General features: G+C 49.0%; 1 protein-coding gene across 5 annotated transcripts in view; it reads right to left on the bottom strand.

Annotated features, from left to right (window-relative positions):
- The window catches only part of Farp1 (FERM, ARH/RhoGEF and pleckstrin domain protein 1), a 241,672-nt gene that overhangs the window by 11,800 nt on the left and 210,168 nt on the right, over positions 1-19,704 (bottom strand). For 4 of the 5 annotated variants that reach the window (XM_031362792.1, XM_031362791.1, XM_031362794.1 and 1 more), the window contains exons 14-18: positions 15,759-15,946; positions 14,693-14,782; positions 13,583-13,716; positions 3,613-3,694; positions 43-280 (exon numbers count right to left, since the gene is read on the bottom strand). In XM_031362792.1, coding sequence (XP_031218652.1) covers positions 43-280; positions 3,613-3,694; positions 13,583-13,716; positions 14,693-14,782; positions 15,759-15,946 — 732 coding nt within the window. The remainder of the gene's footprint in view (positions 1-42; positions 281-3,612; positions 3,695-13,582; positions 13,717-14,692; positions 14,783-15,758; positions 15,947-19,704) is intronic. The other variant, XM_031362796.1, reaches the window with a different exon arrangement.

The raw sequence follows: 19,704 nt of genomic DNA, 5'->3' as shown, positions 1-19,704 counted from the left end.
GCCCAGCATCCTGCTGCGGGACATATGCACGCGCATCCTTACCTCTGCAGTCCCTGAAGTCGGCGTGGTTCGGAGGGTGGTGCTTGCACAGCCTTTCCAGGACCTGCTTGTAGTGCATGAGCCGGTGCAGCGGGCGCAGGAGGAAGGTGTTCAGCGGCAGGTAACACACCTTCTGCAGCTCGAAGTCTCGGCAGAAATGTTCCAGCCGCCGGGAGCCCTTGATGGAGGTCTCCAGGGCCTCCAGGGCCTCGCTGTGCTTCCACAGGTGGGCTGCCAGGTGCTTAGGGAGGAAGCAGATGGTCCTGTCAGCACATGCCCGCCGGCAGGACGTGTGAAAACCAGGGAAACCTTTGTGCTCACGATTTTACACGGTTTATTTTTTGTATGTCACTACTTTATTATTTCAACTAGACGCTAAATGTGACATGGAAAACTCTGGGAAGGCAGTGACTGGTTTAAGATGCACCTGCATTAGGAAATGGTTGAGCTACGGGAGAAATATCAGAGGCCTAAATGTCGGAAAATTAGCAGCAGTGCAGGGTGGGCATGCACGGCCAGGCTCACTTTCATTGTGTGCCTTGGAGATATGCGGGCTGATGCTGACATGTGTAGATCATGGTGTGGCTCGGAGACCCAGTGCTTCAGAAAGAGCTGACTGTCATATGGGGACGAAACCATAGGCTAGGGTCTCCTGGTCATGTTATAACCAGTGACGTGATCTGACACACGGCAGCACTGTGCAGAGCTCAGCTGAGCCCACACAGTGAGGGCACACAGGAGGGATGGCCACAGGGCACATGCGCTGACCAAAGAGCCAGCTGACTCTGCTTAGCATGAGCAAATGCAGTTGGTGCCTGGGCTGGGGGCGGGGCAGCAAAGACACAGGGAGCCGCATCACTGCTAAGTCAGGATGCTACTACCTTTCTAGAACCGTCCGCTGCTTCCCTCCATGCTTTATAAGAATTCTTATAGCAACAATAACAACCAAAATAAAACAAGATGGACAAACAAAATCCATGCTACTCAACTCATTCCTCATGATGGCTGCCAGCGCCCTCCCTGGTCTATTTTTTTGTTTGGCTTGCCAGGAGCCCCATGCTGCAGACCAAATTGGCATGGCGCTAAAATGCCTTAGAGGCTGAAGAGGCTGGCCGCGCACAAAATGTCAACCCATGGACTGAAGGATGTGGTCCCTGGTGCAGAGGTGTATTTTTAGTCTTCCATGCTGGTTGATGGAGAAGGCAGAATAGCAGCTTTTGGTGGGAGGGCAGTGGGGGTTCTTGGCAATCGAGGCGGGGGCTGGTGATTGAGGAAATGTCCCCGGGAGTGGGGGAAGGGCCAGATAAGTCTCCCTGACCACTCCTGAGTCCTGCAGCTATGCTCCCAAATAAGGGGGGTTGTATTTTTCTTCTCAGATAAGGGAGAGCTAGAATGGGCTGAGAAAAGTATGTGGAGTGAGAAGAGCCATCTCAGGGATGCTCGGTGACTGAAGTACACAGCCATCAAGTCACATCATGGAAGAAAGAAGCTAGCTGAGTCAGGCTGCGTTTGTGCAAATCAGTCATAGGACACTCTGGGGAAGACAGAACTGTGGATCTGTGAAAGACCCAGTGTGAGGACAAAGAGGTGACAGCAGAGGCACAGCAAGCTTCGCTCAGGCAGGGTTGTACGGTCACAGTCCAGGCTGGTCTCAAGCCTGAGGTCTTCCTGACTCCGCCCCCTGAGCAGCTGGATCACAGGACGGTACCACCAGGTCCAGTTCCACCAGGTCCAGCTCCACAGTGCATTTTTTAAGGCATCGATTAAAATGATTCTGTACGGGCTGGAGAGATGGCTCAGTGGTTAAAGCACTGACTGCTCTTCCAGAGGTCCTGAGTACAATTCCCAGCAACCACATGGTGGCTCACAACCATCTGTGATGGGATCTGATGCCCTCTTCTGTCATGTCTGAAGATAGCAACAGTGTACTCATATACATAAAATAAATGAGTCTTTAAAAAAAATATGATTCTGTCTGATGCTATCACGGTGGGACTTTTCTTCACACTCAGAATGCCCGGCACCGAGAGCGAGCCCCAAGTGGACTAGAGGGTTAGGCAGGGTTGATACTGCAATACTGTATCATCAATCTTAGCTGTATAATTACATTAATGAAAATGTTACAAATCGTGAAAACCATGAGTGTTGGGTGTGTGCGTGGGCACCCTATACACTCTGAATAAAACTGAAAATTGCACTGAAAAACCAAAATTTATTTTTAAAAGGCGCCTAAGGATTACTTTGACACCGTGTTCTGCGCACCCACCTCCTAGTGCTAAGACTCTGCTGTAGAACTCGTCAGGCTAGGCTTGCTTTTCTTGATTGATACCTGACACATCTAACACAGCTTCTCTCTGATGCTGCCCCACACTGCTTAAATACAGCCAGACACTGAAGCTTCACGGTCTATTGAGCTACAGGTTATCTTCATTAAAAAGTGGGGAAGGCTGAGGACGTGGTGGAGGAGGGTGACATGTGATGTGTGTGGGGCCCTGGGTTCAATCTTCCAGCACCCCACACACGTATACACACACACACACACAAATATACACGCGCACACACACCATACACACACAAATATACACGCGCACACACACATCATATATATCATACACACACACATCATACACAACCCCCATATACCTCCCCATATACATATACAAACTCCATACACACACACACCATATACATACAATACACACCCACCATCTATAGCACACACATACACCACACACCCTCTACACCCCATAACAACACACTACTCCCACATAGATACCCCAACACAATCACACCCCACACAGAGCAGGGAATGTCTCCCAACATAGTGACCTAGCCAAATGGACGATGGGAATAAATCCAATCCTCGCAGCACCCTCAATTCTGTGGGTGCCCTCCTACACAGCAGGCTCTCTTTACCATGGACAGCGAGTGGCACTCACTACTGGCCACCAGCTGCACCACAAACGTGGGCAGCACACAGGGCCTCCACCTTGGGGGGTCATCCCTTTCTTGGGACAGTTATCGGGGACTGAGGTTACGGGCATGCCCCAGCTACGGAGATTTAGCACTTCTTAAAAATGCAAACACAGATGTGTTCAGCAGACAAAGCAGAGCCCCCTGTATTTCAGCGGCACTGAGTGCCCAAATGGCAAGGAATAATCTTAAGCAATGGTAGGAGAGGCCTGTGGGCTTATGCTCCTTAGCTCTCTTGGGTATACTTTATATTGTAGATGCTGCTGTTTAAAAAGGGATTTGCCTTTGATGGGTTTAAAGACACGGAATTCACTGGAAAGCCTAGATAGTCTGGCGTCTAGGACTTTGTTATGCACAAAAGAAGTCAGAACAACTGACTGAGGAAGCATTCAGTGGAAACACTGTCTGTGTCGTTTGTGGTCCTGAGTGACCTGTGTATAACTAAATACCTGTGGCTTGTCTCCAACACCAGAGCTTCCCCAGTAACATTCTTTAGAAAGGTGAATGTCTGACTACAGGGTCATCCCTGGGTGCTTTGCGAAGGTCGACAGGCCGGGCTACTGGCTTTCCCTTACCCCCAACCAGTCCCAACCAGCTCACCTTCATGCCCTGGATATTCTTCAGCATGACATCCCCGATTCTTTGGTAATCCCCTCTGACGTGGGCATTTGAGCGGCCTTCCCTGCAGCAGGAGAGGTAGACACAGAGTTAGCGATGGAACACCCACTTGGACCTCTTTCTTCTGATCACCCAGGGGTTCCTATGCATTTTTCTCGGGAGCATACACATTAAGAGCTGGAAGCCATCTAAACTAGCCCCTGGTTCAGCAGAGTCTATCCAGGCGTGATTCCAGCACTTGGGAGGCCATGGTGGGAGGATTGTGAACTCAAGGCCAGCCTGAACTATATAAGACCCTGTCTCAAAAACCAAACTGACAAAAGATCTCCATTTGGTTTTGAAAGAGAACAGTGGTTGCGTCTGATAGAATTTTTTTCCTTCTACACACATGAGATCAGTCAGCATAAACAACACTTGCACCAACTGGCTTATGCACTGATTCTATCCTTGAGACTAAGATAGCAGGGAGCAAGATGCTACCCTCCCCCCATCAGGGGTTCTGCTCCCAAGAGACCCTAATCAGAAACAATGAACCTCCTGTGAAGGAAGGATCTTCATGACTAAGGACTGTCAGGAGATCCATTCCTGGAGGGGGAGGGGCAGGTGACAGAGAGAGGCAGGATGGGTGGGCAATTGGAGTGGGGATAAGACGGCGTGGGACCCTCCTTCACATACAGGCCATAGAAACTAGACTTAGTATTACTGACTACGAGGGCTTAGTGCCTCAGCAGGCATTCTTAACTCAGGGCTCAACTAGCAAAGAGAAAACAGTAGTAGTATTTGCTGACCACTTCCCTGGGTATAGTAAGCACTGACTCAATGCTTACTCAATGTAACCCTCAAAGCAAACTTGAGAGGCAAGCTGTGTCTTTCTCACTTTATCTCTGGCCGAGGTACACAGAAGCTTGCTTGTCCGCAACTTGCACTTGGCCATGGTAGTTTAGTCTCTAGGGCTCCACTTGTCCCACATGCCCGTGCACCTCTGAACTTAGTGGTAGGAATAGATAATAAATGAGGCATACCTTGACATCCATTGCTAAGGCTAGACACAGGCAACTTACAGGCAAGAGACAAGCTAAACAAGAGGAATGGTAAGAACCAGGAACAGAATCTCAGATTGAGTATTAAGTGCTGCCCAGAGAGAAAAAAAAACCCAAAAACCAAAAACCAAAAACTCAGCCCACAGATGAAGTGTGGGGGAGCCGAGGTTTACAGAGATCTGGGAGCTCCCAATCCTCCTGCAGTGAGAAGAGATTTCTGTGGGGGCGCGTGAAGCATTCTCTAATGGTTGCCTCTATCTGTGGCTCACTAGGGATCTTCAGGGAACCAGAGTGGGACTAGGCAGGGTGTGTGCTTCATAAGTCAGGTTCAGGAGCGGTCACATGTGCAGACTAGAAACAGGGCCACCCCTCATCCTCTGCCCCAGGTCTCTGCAGCAGGCACTCGAGGCTTCTACCTGAACTACCTGTTCAGATGCTGCATGGAGCACACGTGATAATGCTCGAAGACCAGAAGCATGGAGACCGTTGAGGCAGTGCCAGAGTGCACCCGCTGTGCTCCCCAGCCTTTCAAGCCTTCCTGCTCCATCCCTCCTCCCAGCTGCCATAACTACCATGCTTCCTCTCCACGATTCTGTCCCCCTGCACACAATTCTAGAACGTTTCCTGTAGCCCCCTTTGCTGCATCTCTTTTCTCTGCTCCTCTGATCCACAAGGAGCCACCCCCAACTTTCTGCTCTCTCCTTCTTCCAGGTCCTCCTCTCCTACTCTCCACAGCTTCAATCCACAGTGCCAACTCTATAAGCTACTGTTCTAAACCTACTGACTTGGGGTCCGTGTTTCTCAGACTTAAAGATGACTGGCCAGGACCACTAGGGAAGACCTTGGCACACGGTCCAGACCCCAGTGCCTCTGGCAAGCCTTGGCCTAGCACTAAGTCCAGTAAGTCCCTGTGAGTTTATGTTGTCTCTGGCATTTGGGGTTATTACATGTCCAGTGAGTATAACATCTGGCCATTCTGCTGACCCTGGTCTGGGCGATAATTTAATTAATGATGGTTGCTCCACCTAAATATTTGACAGAAGGAGGGAACTGAATTCACAGGAACTTCCTGCCTGAAGGATGCTGTCTGAGGATCAGAGGCATCCGGAGGCATTCCTGCTGCACCTTCACCAGGGTGCCTCATTAGAACTGCAAGGTTCTTTCCTTTCACCGACCACCCTCGTACCAGAATCAAGAAGATGCTCCACCAAAGGCAGCCCCTCTACTGAGCCAGGTGGCCAGGTTCTTCACAGAATGGCATACACCCACCAAACAGAGCGAGGGCACAACTCACTCTGGGCATTTCCTGGAATCTACTTGGATGAACCAGAATTTAGATAGATGTGCCATTTGACGGCAGGTGTATGGAAGGTCGACTTAGTTCAAAGAATGCAAGCTAGAGATTTCCATGGTTTCCATGGTGGAATGGGCAGGGGTGGGTAGGTCAGGCTTCTATTAAAGCAAGCACTTCCTCTGTGGTGATCCTTCTGCCTCAGCTTTCTTGGTAGTAGGATTACAGGCACAAGACTATGCGTCAGGCACATGCCTGTCAACTATTTCCTTTAAAAATCTACAGGTATTAAAACCTTCAACAGGGGACTTTGCCTTCTCGTGCCTGCTTGCTGTCAGAGCTCTCGTGCCCCCCACTCCCTACACACACCTGGATTCTTATTCTATAGAGAACACCGGGTGTGAAGTTCTAATCAGTCTGCATGCAGCATGAAGCCACATTTACAGGACATTAGCTCTGGGTGATGCCATGGGATGAGGCTGCAGTCATCTACAGCTGTGCCCAGCATGGCACATCTGTCTGCCCTGCCCTCCCAGATCAGACTGAGCCCTGAGGCAGAGGGTCCAAACACAAGACAAGCCCCTGGGACTGGGAACAAACCTCGAAGTCTTGCTGCCTCATGTGGGATTCTCTAAGGCGAAACATCTAAGGACAGCTCAAAGGTCATCTTATTATCAAGAACCTGGAAAAGAACTATAACTTGACCAGAACATCCTCCGGATGTTAACCCCCACAAAGAAAGGGTCCTTGTTTGTTGTCTGGATAATTACTGCACTGTAACACCGAAAATTCTTTTGACAATTTCACTTAGGAAAACCACGATCCACACAATGTGGATTAATTTACTTCCAGGAACGTCTACATGTGACCTCATGTGCAATGTATACAATGTGTACACATCGAGACAAACACCATGTATTTTGGGCTTTCTGGTCCTGAAGGAACACTTGGACCAGTGTGAGCTGGGCAGTCACTTGGCAGCAGACGGACCAGGGAGGAAGGAGAAAGCAAAGGACATGAAGGCAACCAATCACCAGCGGGCGGGCCCAACCCCCTGGGCTGGAAGCTTCTATCCCAGCCACCCTCATAGGAGATAGAAAGATGCTGCAGGAGCAGGTGTCAAAGCCTGTCAGAATCAGCAGTCCTTGTCTCTCCTGCTCAAATCCCAACCTAGGTTCAATACAAGATCCACTCAGAACTCATAGCATGCCAATGGCCTGTCGGCACGCCTCCCAGTCCTCCATCTGTGGTACACGACTAGCTCTGAGAACCAGCTTGGAGACTCCTTACCAGTGAGATCAGGGAAGGACTCACTCTGTGTGAGTAACCCAGTGCAGATCTAAGCGTGTTCATAACCCCAGCCCACCCCTCTCCCTGTAACAAAAGGTCAACGATAAGGAGAGAGCTTCCTGCCTCATGCTTTGGACTGATGGTGCCTAGGCTGGCAAAGGTGAGGGTGAAGGCACTACTGTCCAATGTGCTGGGACCCATGCATGGAGGAGCAGGCAAATATGCCGGGACCCACCCACGGAGGAGCAGGCAAATATGCCGGGACCCATGCATGGAGGAGCAGGTAAACGTGCTGGGACCCATGCACGGAGGAGCAGGACCAAATCCTGAAAGCTGACCTCTGACCTCCATCTGTGGACTGTGCTGTGTTCATTTGTCACACACACGAATTTTTTAAAGTAATTTTTAATAAGTTAACTGAACTCATGATATTCAAAGGAGCATTCTGTAATGACAATAAAGTTCTTTTAAGTCTGCTACCCAGGATAGCAGCCATTTCCACAAAACCCGTGGTTAGAGATAACTGAGCCACTGAATTTAACTCCGTGTTTAAGTGGCTCATCGTGGCCAGGGGTACCAGAGAACACACCTGCACATGAATGTCTTACTCAGTTGTCCTTTTACTCCCACAGTGATTTCGGGTACTGACAAAATAACAGAGATGCCGGACTCTTTAGGCGTGAGTCACCCCCATCAGGGGAGCAGGGGACTTGGTGCACGTGTGTGCACACATGTGCAGGTGTGGGAGGATCACTCAACATGGACCACGGGGGATGCTGTTTGCTTCTTTCTAGAGAGGGGGAGGAGCAAATCGGCCACTCTGGAGCTGAGAGCCTCTCTGCCGAGGAGCTGCGAGGGGTATATCCAAAGGCCTGCAGGATGGCTGTGTGCTGTAGAGGAGGCACACAGAGCCGTGGGAAGGGGTTCCTTCCTAAAGCTGTCCTATGCAGGCCTCATATCCAGGCTCAGGCCAGAGGAAGAAGTCAAGTTTAACTCAAAGCTGTCACCTCAGAGAGTGCAGCAGAGAGTGCAGCATCTTGGATGATGGCAGGGGACACCAGAGGGACGGAGGGAGGTGCAGAAAGGTCTGCTTGCTCCTCTGAGCTACTGAGAACTAACGCTCCCCATACCAACCCTCCGCTCCCCCCGACCCCCGCAGCCCCCACCTGCTGATCAGGCAGACAGAAACAGGAGAGAAAGGCCCTGGAGAATGAGGGAAGGGTATTCAGTATTCAGATCAAAACCCAGTGTTGTGCCACCTCACGCATCTGACTAGACTCAAAGAGCTGAGGTCTCCTCTGGGCCTAAGTAGGATTTTATCTTCAAACCAGAGAGCAGGCCTGGTGCAAAAGCCGAAAAGGAAAAGCCGACTGGATGTAAAGGACCCTTCTGCTTGTTTTCTGAGGCGTTGTGACCTGCAGCTCCCTGCGATTGTCTTTCTTTTGAGAAAGCGTGGCACACACATCGCAGCATGTCCTGATGTAGACTGTCTGAACACTTGGAGTATCTGTCTCTGGACGGGCTCTCAATCTACCTTGGAGGTGGGGTAGCCGTGTGTGACATTTTGCAAGTCGTCTCGTCTCAGACATGAAATCTCCAGGTTGGATGGAATGTCCAGCCATCCCCAGGTGGGATCTTTCCCTGAGTGAGCAAACAGGGCTTTGCTTTCCAAAGAAAAAAGAGTGTTTCAGCCACATCTCAGAACTCATCAAACCAGTTAGGGTTTTGAGGAAGGTGAAAGTTGGCTTTGGCCAGCCTGGCACAGCCCTCTGGCCTCCATCCTCTGCGTGGGTGTGTTTGCATGGCACAGAGGCTGGGGGTGGCCGAAACATTCCAGAAAACGTCCTGATAGGAGCTCTGCCCTGGGTTTTCCCACCGTTGACAGGTCTACAATCCCCTGTGGGCCTGCCAAGGGGAAAACCACACATGCCCCAAATCTGAGGAACTCCTGATACAGCGAGAACTTTCTATTTCTTTCTTTTAACAGTAATAACTGAAAACAGCAATGGACTGGGCATGGTGGCATCTGATTTAATCCCAGTACTCTGAAGGCAGAGGCAGGGGGATCCCTGTGAGTTTTAAGCCAGACCAGCCTGATCTACAGAGCAAGTTCCAGGGAAAACCAAAACCCAAGCCAAACCAAATCAAAACAGAACAAAACCCCCAAAGCCAGAAAACAGCAAGGGGGCTGGAGAAATGGCTCAGTGGTGAAGAGCACCCACCGCTCTTCTGAAGGTCCTGAGTTCAAATCCCAGCAACCACATGGTGGCTCACAACTACCCGTAATGAGATCGGACTCCCTCTTCTGGAGAGTCTGAAGACAGCTATGGTGTAATTACATATAATAAATAAATCTTAAAAAAAAAGAAAAAGAAAGAAAACAGCAAGGAATAAAATCTAGTTTGACACCAGAACACGACACCGTTGCTTTGTTTCCATTTGACTCCGAGGATGCTCAACTAGAGGGGAAAGAGCGGGGCCTGCACAGGGGATCTATCACGTCAGCAAGTCAAAGAGTATTTCAAACTCAGTTAGCTTTCTAGAAAGCTTAGGTCGGGCAGGAGATGGCTCAGTGGGAAAAGTCAGTGGCTGCTAAGTATGAAGACTCAAGTGTAATCCCCAGGCCCATGTTGTTTGTTTGTTTTTCTGTTTGTTTGTTAAAAGCTGGACGCGGCTGCTTACACCTGCCCATCCCAGCAGGCCTGGGGCAAGGTGGGAGGTGCAGGTAGCAGAGTCACTCAGGAGCCTGTGGGCCTGCAGTACGCAACACAACAGAAACAAGACACCCCACTGCAGCAAGATGGAAGGCAAGAACCAACCCCCCAAAGTTACCCTCTGACCTGCACACACCCACCCACACCTACCTATCACACACATATACAAAATCAAATTAAAAAAAACCCAAACCCATCATTTTCCCTCCTTTCTGTGTGGGGCACAGGATGTGGAGCGGGTTACCAACACTCGGTCTTTAAATGTATGAAACGGTCCTGGGGGGGTATCTTCCCATGCACAGTTTACAGGCGAGCAGGTACCGCTTAGCCACGGACAGCAGGGATGTCTACCTTAAGTGAGCTTCAAGCAATGCCAGGGCTGCTTCTGTGTGTGCTAGCAAAGTGTTTTACACTAGTCATTTTGTTTCTTAACTACTTTAATTAACATGAGCTAACCTGTGTTTCCCATGCCATAATACATAAGAGCATAAACCTTTACCTAAACTTTCTGTCTGTCTGTCTGCCTGTCTGTCTATAATCGTGCAAACTCCCTTCCTAATAAACTCGACTGCAGATCATTCTTCTCATTGACTGTATTCAGGCCACGGGCACCTGTTTTATGTAGGCATTACTGTCCCAGGCTAGAAGTAGGGTTCTGTGCCTCCCCGGGACACTGAGCCCTCCTTTGCAGACCCTTGGCCCACTACCATCTGTGAGCAAAGCCCAACACACAGGGTCACTATTATACCAGCCAGCTTCTTGTACCTACCACAGAATACCTGGGGTGAGCTACTCATAGAGAGAAGGTTTACAGAGCTCAAAGCCTTCCTGCTTCAAGCAGTCCCACAGCATTGCACACTGGATAGGAAGGAAGGTAGTAATGGTGTGATTGCCTGCTGTAACAAGCATTCGCACTGCAAGCCAGGAATCTGAGAGGACAGGCCCCATCCCATAATCTCCCTTGGGGCCGCTCCTCCTGAAGCTCCACAGATATACTAAGAGCTACTTTGGGGATCAATCCTTTAACAAACAGAACTGCAGTCCGTTTCCTTCATGCATGGAACTCATCATGCTTGTACACAGAATAAAGAAGTGCAATTCAATTCACTCTGTGAGATGCAAACCAAAGAACCCTATGTTCAGTATTTACCATTTACTGGGTAGAGGTGTCACCTGTTCTCTAGAAGCAGTTACCCCAAGAAGTACCCGAGAAATAAAAATTTCAGGGTCTCAGCCCCAAAGTCCACACTAAGCAGGGCTGACAATGTTTCAGGTCCCTCCATGGCTTTCAAGTATGGCCAGGGATGGAGTGTGCGCTGTGGTTAACTACTTTCTGGAATGGACAGGCGCCCTCTGCTGGACAGACCTAGAGTTGCAGTGCTCCCCACTAAGGATCTGCTCTGCAGGGCTTGATTGGGCCTGATTGGAAACTCACTGGCTCAACTCTGTCTTCTGGTACAAAGAGGACAACAGCTCACCTTTCTCAGAGGACTAGCCTACAGGTGCCAGAAAAGCATGTGTTCAAGGTCCCTTTATTTTTTCCGTCATTTCATTTTGAATGGCATACAACCTCATTGCTTCATTCCAAATGGGAGCCTCAGGTTGAATAATTTGGCCTCAGACTGGTGGCAATCCTCCTGCCTCTGACACTGAAGAACACACAAAGCTCCCTTTTGAGGCCTTTCACTTAAACTCAGCTCCTGCTCAAGTTTAAACATTGACAGCCATCGATAGCCCCATGTCCCCATCCTCAGCAAGGCTGGGGCCTGTTAGTTAAACCTGCCAACCCCGTCCCCACAAGGGAAGGTCATTTTATACACTAATGCACTTAGGGATTGGAGGGCTCATGCTGGCTCCACACGGCGGTCTTATGAGTCAGGTATAGGCTCTGCTTTTCTAGGAAAGTGATATTCGAAGGCCAGAGACAGCAGCCTCAGAGTGGGCTCTGTCAGGACCTCCCTGTCACTGAATGTCCCCCATCCCGTCACTTCCATTCAGAAAGCAAGGAGGGTGCAGCACACAGCTGCTGCTGCTGCAGGAGCAGAGGAGCAACCCTCTGCTATTTTTTCCCTGCATTTTCAAATGCGTATCTGGTAGACAATCAACCCCCTGATGTGTGTGACTGATGTGAGCTCCAAGGGCCTTAAAAAGGCCCACAATTTTTTCTATAAAAGGTTCTATTTTAGGTGAAGTTACAAAAGATTTTCCATTCTACAGTAAACAAAATTTTTTCACTTTTTTTTTTTTTTAAATACTGTCATCTTCATTCCTACCCTAGGTATTTAGTGGAGAGACTTAAGTATTGTTTTTAACCACTCTTCCATTGATGGATATTTAGATCATGCTACTGTTTCAATTCTGTGTTGGATGTCTTCACTCATGTCACTTCATGATGCAGAGATGGGTCAGCAGTTAAGAGCATTTGCTGGACAGCCATGGGGACTGGAGCTCAGATCCCAGAACCCAGGTCATGTCAGGTTGGTTCTAACATGTCTCTAACTCCCAGCTCCAAGGGACCCTCTGCTGTCTTCTGGCCTCCATCTGCTGACAGGTGAGCACACCTATATACACTCATGCACATACACTCCTGTAAGTATGTGCCTAAGTGCATGCGCGCATACACACACACACACACACACACACACACACACACACAAATAAAACAATTTTTTTTTTTTTTTTTTTGGTTTTTCGAGACAGGGTTTCTCTGTGTAGCCCTGGCTGTCCTGGAACTCGCTCTGTAGACCAGGCTGGCCTCGAACTCAGAAATCCACCTGCCTCTGCCTCCTAAGTGCTGGGATTAAAGGGGTGTGCCACCACTGCCTGGCAACAAATATTAAAAAAATTATGTCCTGGGCTAGTAAGATGGAAAAAGGCACTTTCCACGCCAAGTCTGGTGACCTGAGTCTGGTCTCAGAAGCCACATAAAGATGAGAGGAGAGATCAATCTACAGAGTTGTCTCTGAATCACATGCACAAGGTAGCATGTTTATCCACAGATAGTATGTACATAGACTGTAATAAAACATATTTATATCCTTATGATAAGGTAAAACTGTGTGCATATAAGTGTTACATAAACTGTATTTTCAAAGTATTCTCTAAAACCTGTTAAATGCAATACAGCATTTTATATGTGATATATGATATATACATACACATATATATATAAACATACACGTGATATATCTAGAGATCCACATATGTGTGTGTATATATCACATATAAAATATGTGATATATATATACACACATATATATAATACATACACATACAAGGCATGTGTGGCTTCACAATAACTGTGAAGCCAACAACAGTGAAATGTTACCTCATAAATACTTCCTGTCCCTCTACTTATCACCCCACAGGCCCTGAGAAGCAAGTATCTTTACTTTAAATTAACCACGTAATTAGCATAAGAAAATGCATTTTGAAGAGTCCCCAGTCAAAGGCAAAAAGATAAGGAAGGCCCAAACACAAAGTAGTTCAATGGAAAATAATTTAAGGTTGGCTTGCCTCAGACTTTTATCTCTGTTGCTTGTATGGGATGACTGCGACAGGGATGGTGATGTGGGGGTGTGGACCGAAACACCGATGTCAAACTGGACTGTACTCACCATAGTGCAAGTCGCTGCTCAATTTCCTTCAGAAAATTGGTATGGAACTTGTGCAAAGGTTCAAAATTCGGGAATATGAGACTCTTCAAGGCTTCAGGCATTGAGTCCTCTTTGCTGACGGTGCTCTGAAACCACTGTGGAAGAGAGGGACAAGTCAGAGGTGGCTGTGCCCGGAGACCACTGGGGACAGTCAGGGACAAGGCAGAGGGACCTGTGGGGAGGGCAGCAGGAGGCCACACACTTTCCCATGGGCTACTGAGCAGTTCAGAGCTGTCAAGGGCAGAGGCCTGCTTCCCTGCTCTTTCCTTCCTGCTCCACGGGGAAAAGTGCCTATGTCTATACGGTTGTTCTCTCAAATGGTTCCCCGTGGCTTATTCAAGCCAGAACTGATCTCTTCAGTGAGGAACTACTTGAAGCCAGGCCTCATCCAGGCCAGCTCAGTGGGAGTAGTGAGTTCGGGATGGTAGGCTACCCTTTGCTTCATCCCTTCAGGAGCTGTCCTCTCTACCCTTCAAGACAACGCTGGGCATGAAGATGGCACAGCAGCTGCTGTTACCAATGTGAGTGGGAGCTGCGTCCCAGCGTTTGCAGAGCGTCAAACATAAACCTCATCCCAACAGGGCGGGGCTCCTTCTATACCAGCTATATTCTTTCTCAAAATAGTGAGGTCAAAGTCCCTGGGAAACCACCCCACGCCCCCCACACCACTGTGCTTTTGGACTGGACCGGCCTGGTAACAGCAGTCAAAGTCACTTCCCTACCATGGCACAACTTAGTGCAGAGATAACCCGAGGTCTCCCTCAAGGAAACACACGCAGTTATATCCGATGATGAGCAAGCCACAGAATGCTCTGGATCAGAGCTCATTTTCTCTGCTTTAGGAACATATTTCCCTTGCACTTAAAAACCACAATCATAACTTCTTAAGAAGAACATTCCAAAATAAATACAGCACTGACGTTGACTGTATAATCCAGGATCAGGACGGGTAATCCTTACAATTAAACTCGGGAGTCTAACATTCCCACAGCCCCAGCCTCTAGGCAGCAGGTGAACATTAAGTTAACTACACCGTAGAAGGTTCTGCAAGGGAGGAAATGCTGCACATACCGAAGCGATGACCTCAAGATCCTTCAGGTATGTGCGTTCTGTGGTGGAGACTTCCTTAGCAATGTAGTACGCCTTGTCGGTTGGGAATCTCTGCAAAAATCCACAAGAGAACCAGACACAGCAATCACCTTTGAGTGGTAGCCTCTGGGATGTGCCCTGCTCACAAGACGGTGAGTCCCTGACACAGGTTCCCAATAGGTCAGACCCTTGGTTAGCTACTATGAAGTCTAAATCAGCTCATTGCCTGCCTGTATGCGCGTGCACACACGTGTGCATGTAGGGGCCAGGAGGAGTAGCTAAGAGAGTGGCTTTTGATATGTAAGTGTCACCACCAGCTAGAGGGCTCAAGGAAGAGTCTTTCAGGAAACAAGGAGACGATCTGCCTCCTGAGACTTGGTACCAGGAGCTGGCAGAGTTGGCTTCTTGGGATCTCAGGAGATGGTATTTATAGTGTCAGTGGCCGGATCAAAAGGAGATGGTGATACCAGTGTAGCTCCATTCCCTGGAGCCTGGGTGTCAGGTGACGGTAGTACCCCAAAGCAGGCCACCACTGGGGTCTTGCATTTTCCTTAAACAGTAAGTAAAAGGAAGAGCCTTAGGCTAACCATGGCACTCGCTTTCCTCCAGAACTTCCCATTTCCACCTCTCCTGTTTCCATGTTGGTATGTACATAAAGGAGCTCTAAAGGGAACCTCAGCAAATGTCTGGGATCCAGGTTCATGGAATACCAGATGAGAAGAATAAAGCGTGCACTGGCAGAGGGATTCACACCGCAGTGATCTATACAATGGACACAGCCAGCCCCATGGAAAGAGACATGCTGACACATGCAACCCCATGGATGAGCCCTTTAGAGGGGACACCAGGTGAATAAAGCCAGTCAGAAAGAGACAAAAACAGCAAGAAGTCTGGGTTGGCTATCAAGAATGGTGGATTATTAGTTAGTCACAGGAAAGGTTTTGTTGGGGAATTCGCAGAGTGACAGCCGGTCAACTGTGCACTTAAAGCTGGAGTGGCTTACAGTGTGGTGACTTTACTACCAAGCCCTCTTCCCCCAAATGTGCACCTTTCGCCTGCCCTCTTCTTCATCGTCGGTCCTTGGGCACGCTTGGTCGTTCAGGAGCGGGCTGATCAGGGGAGAGGCCTGCTTGTTGTCAGGACTCAGGTTGGGAGACAGGGTCACGTTGGCTGGGGCAGCTCCTCCCTGGGAGTTGATGGACAGCTCTGAAAGGTGAGGGCTACCAGTCAGGGAGCCTGTTTGGGGATGAGAAGTTTTAAAAGAAAGAAAAAAGTAATTTCTTCTGTGACCGGAGGCCTGTTTCCAACTTGGTCAGTTTTTAGAACATGGCTGCTGCTGGTGAACAATGCCTTGGTTTCCTAAGGTCCCCGCCCTCCACACCAGCTGCCTTAAGAGTTACGGTACCCAGACAGAGTCCGCCTCACTCAATGCAGCCCCAGTGACGTGATTAAAAATAAGACAGAGACCTCTGCACAAATAACAATTAAGGGAGCTTAAAAGCATTGCACGATCCTGTTTTCATCTGGTAGCTACCACCTCTGCTTCTAAAAACCGCTCCAGGGAGACATGGCATCTACATCACAGTGAGACAGAGGGGGCTGGGGTAGGGGGGGCAGAACTAAGCTAGTAGGCGTCTAAGAGGCTGGTGGACTCAGGACAGACTACAACACCTTGTGACAGTGGGTCGCAGCTAACAGAGGTCAAGCAGCTAATCCCCCACTCTACGGAACAGAAGCAAGCTCAGTGTACCTGGTGACGTCAGTCCACATCTGCTACTCTGGGACAGAAACACTAGCATTACACGGAATGGTGGTCATTTAAAAATGCAAGCTGGAGGATCCCAGTATCACAGTTCCCCTTTGTGAATCAAAGGTGACAGGGTGACAGGTTGTAAGTCAGTCCTCTAGAAAGGACATCACATCACTTAACAACAGGAAAACGTAGGTTACCTAGTACAGGCAGCTGCGGATCTTACGAACAGGGCGCTCTCTGCCGGTGTGATTTGGCAAGTTATCTGTCCTTCAACCCCGAGTCTGCTCGAGATGTTTCAAAGCACACTTCTACGTTGTGTTTAGACCTAACATACTTATGAGTCTGATGCAGAGCAAACATAGGTGAACTGTTTCGATTACAAAGAAGAGAAGTCAGAGCCTGCCCCCATGCTCAGTCCTGATCCTTGCTAGCCAGCACGTTGTTAAGGATCTCCACAGGACAGCTGAGACGGATTTCCCTATCTTACCCTTCTTCAGTTGTTCAAATGTATTTTGGAAATAGAAGATACAGCAGCCTACACTGAGGCAAGTGCGGGGTAGGGGGGTGACTGTGACTCTGATCCCAGCAGGTACAAACCATGAGGGAATCCCTGCCGGTCTCCCCTGCTCCCAGGCTGCCCTGTGAATGGCGTTGGCAGCAGAGCAGTGAAGAGCCACCTTGCCCAGAAGAGAACAGAAAGCAGCTGCTGTGCCTACTGACAGCTCATCAGTCCAGGGATCCTTGGAAAACAAGACTAGGCTCTGAAGAAGGCTGCGTTAAAAAAAAAACCAAAACCCTCTCATGTTTTAATAAATCATATTGAAGCTCCGGTGTTAGACAGAGGCCCCATCATCCCGCACACCACCAGATCCCATAAATCCCGGAGAAAAAGGCCAGAAATCGCTTCACAAATGTCAATTTTATTGACACTAGTGCACAACTGGATACAATGATTAGGAAAGAATGAAAGTTGTTAAATAGAAATAGTGACACAGTGGAATTGCATTGTTTCAAGATACTACACTATCTCTTTAAAAAAAAAAAAACTCACAGAAAAATGTTACCACTACAAATAGAAGTTAGAAAAGAGAAAATTCTGGCAGTTTTGTGTCAAGATCAAAACATTCCATGCATCTGTGAGTGACTGAGTTGAGAGTCGCTTTGATTTATCCACCAGTCCTCTGGCTAAACGTGGGGCTTACCGTCAGCTCTCACGAGATCGGGTGGGCCGGTTATACGTGACAGCATGCTGGGCCTTGGGGCTGCAGTGGCGTGACACAGAAAAAGCATTCACCTCTCTGAGAGAGTTGGAGCCAAAAGGTAAAGAGTTGTTAGAAAGCTAGCTTCAAGTGGGACAGGCTGCGAGAAGATGGGTTACCAGCAGGCTGTGAACAGCTTCCAGCGACAGAGAGCAAGCTGCCTGCCACACGAGGAGAGAGTAAGGTGCGCACATTCACAGACAACCACACCACCCCCACAGGGGAAAGCTAATGTCCTGGCTGAACTGAACTGCCCCGCCCCCACCCCATAGGCTTGCACTTAGCTAGCTGACTGGGCATGCTGGAAGCAGAAGCACTAGACTGGGTCTGGAGAGGTGATGCTCTGACAACCTTTTAGAGAATAGAGTTGGTTAGGTTTGGAAGAATTCCCACTGGACTACCTCAGAGAGATAGTGGAAGGCTGCCCTGATCACCCAAGGGATAGAAAGGGCTGGCGATAGCTCAGGTGTGCAGGGTTTGGCACAAGTGGTCTGACCGTGTCTGATTGCCTCGGGGGGGGGGGGGGGAACAAGGGGGGGGGGGGGGGGGGGGGGAACCAAGTTGGGGTGGCTAACTTCCTTTTCCAAAGAGGTTCTTGGGTCTGCTCATGAAAGGAAGAGGGCTGGGTGTGTAAAGTGTCAGACCAAGACATGGATAAACACCAACACTTTGATCTAAGAATCCATCAGCAAGGCTAAGGAAGGAGATGCCCGAGTTTCTGAAGCTGGGCCTTTGGAGACCAGGCCCTATCCTCGAGGCTTTGAAAACTCACAGGTGATAACAGTCCCCAAAGGAAGATGTCACAGTTTACCACTCAGCAATCAATGAGACAGGCTGGCAAGAGCAGTAAGTTGGATCTGGCAGCTCTGTGTCCAGACTGCTGGTGCGAAGGGCGTGTCTAAAGCAAGCAGGGTTCAAGGCTATGTAGAGTTAGTATGACTACACAGAATTGGGTTTGATGATGGGGTGCGTGTCTCCAGGTGGGGAGAATTCACAAAGCTTGTTGAGTCTGCCAACTGTTTTGAAGGCACAGCCCCAGGTAGTGGGTGCAGAGCAGAGGAAGCCCCAGGTGGTGGGTGCAGAGCAGAGGAAGCCATGAGGTGCCTTTGCCCTTATGCGGTGGAATGATTGACGATTGGGCTTTTGTTTTTTTTAAACCATTTTTTCCTGAGGACAAGTGAGAATAAGCAAATTTCTTCATCAGGGAGCTACAGGTTAATAATTCTGTAGGACCCTACGAGGAAGCACCCAGACAGTAAGTAAGGCAAGAGGTGGGAAGGAATTGAACTATATTAGGGAAAAGATCAACTCTCACTAAACCTCTGGAAAGTTGGAATGGCTTTATAAAACTGTTTCCTACTCCTAAAAGTTGCCATGCATTTCCTCAGGCACTCAGCTTAGCAGCTCCCAGCCCTTTGCCTCTCCGAAGTATGTCTTCCTCCCCCACTAATCCTTATGAAGAGGTCTTCATTTGCGTTAGCCCGGTGGGCCAGCAATCCCCCACCAACACTGCTCTCAGGGCACACAGTTCTGGCAAAGGCCTTTTCAAAGCTTCTTAAATGGACACTTTGCCGTCCCACAAATAATTATGGGACTTCAAAATGGCCCTGCTGTCTTTCTTCATGGATTTCAATCTATCACCCACCCCAGAGCCTGCTTTTACAGCTTTACCATTTTCATTTAGAATACACTCATAATTCTCTCCTGGCCCATAGGAGGCTGAGCTCAGAGATTCAGGACAGGCTCTTCATCAGTGGGGATGAAATGGCCTGGGGAGAGCAGACGTTTCTAGAAGCAACCCAGCGTCCTGCCTCTCGTCCCCTCTGAGGACCGACCAGCACAAGCTTCCTATTAATGATCTGCTTCTTCAGTATAGGCCAAGCCTTGTAAACAGACTCACCCCATTCTGGGAAGAGAGAGAGAAAAAAACCCAATCTATTTCTCAGGTAATTAAAATGGCATTTCACATGCTTCTGGACCTG

This window comes from Mastomys coucha, unplaced genomic scaffold (genome assembly GCF_008632895.1).
Source record: "Mastomys coucha isolate ucsf_1 unplaced genomic scaffold, UCSF_Mcou_1 pScaffold9, whole genome shotgun sequence".
Classification (NCBI taxonomy): Eukaryota; Metazoa; Chordata; class Mammalia; order Rodentia; family Muridae; genus Mastomys; species Mastomys coucha.
Note: the sequence above shows the minus strand (reverse complement) of the source record. Positions and strands in the feature narration are given on the sequence as shown.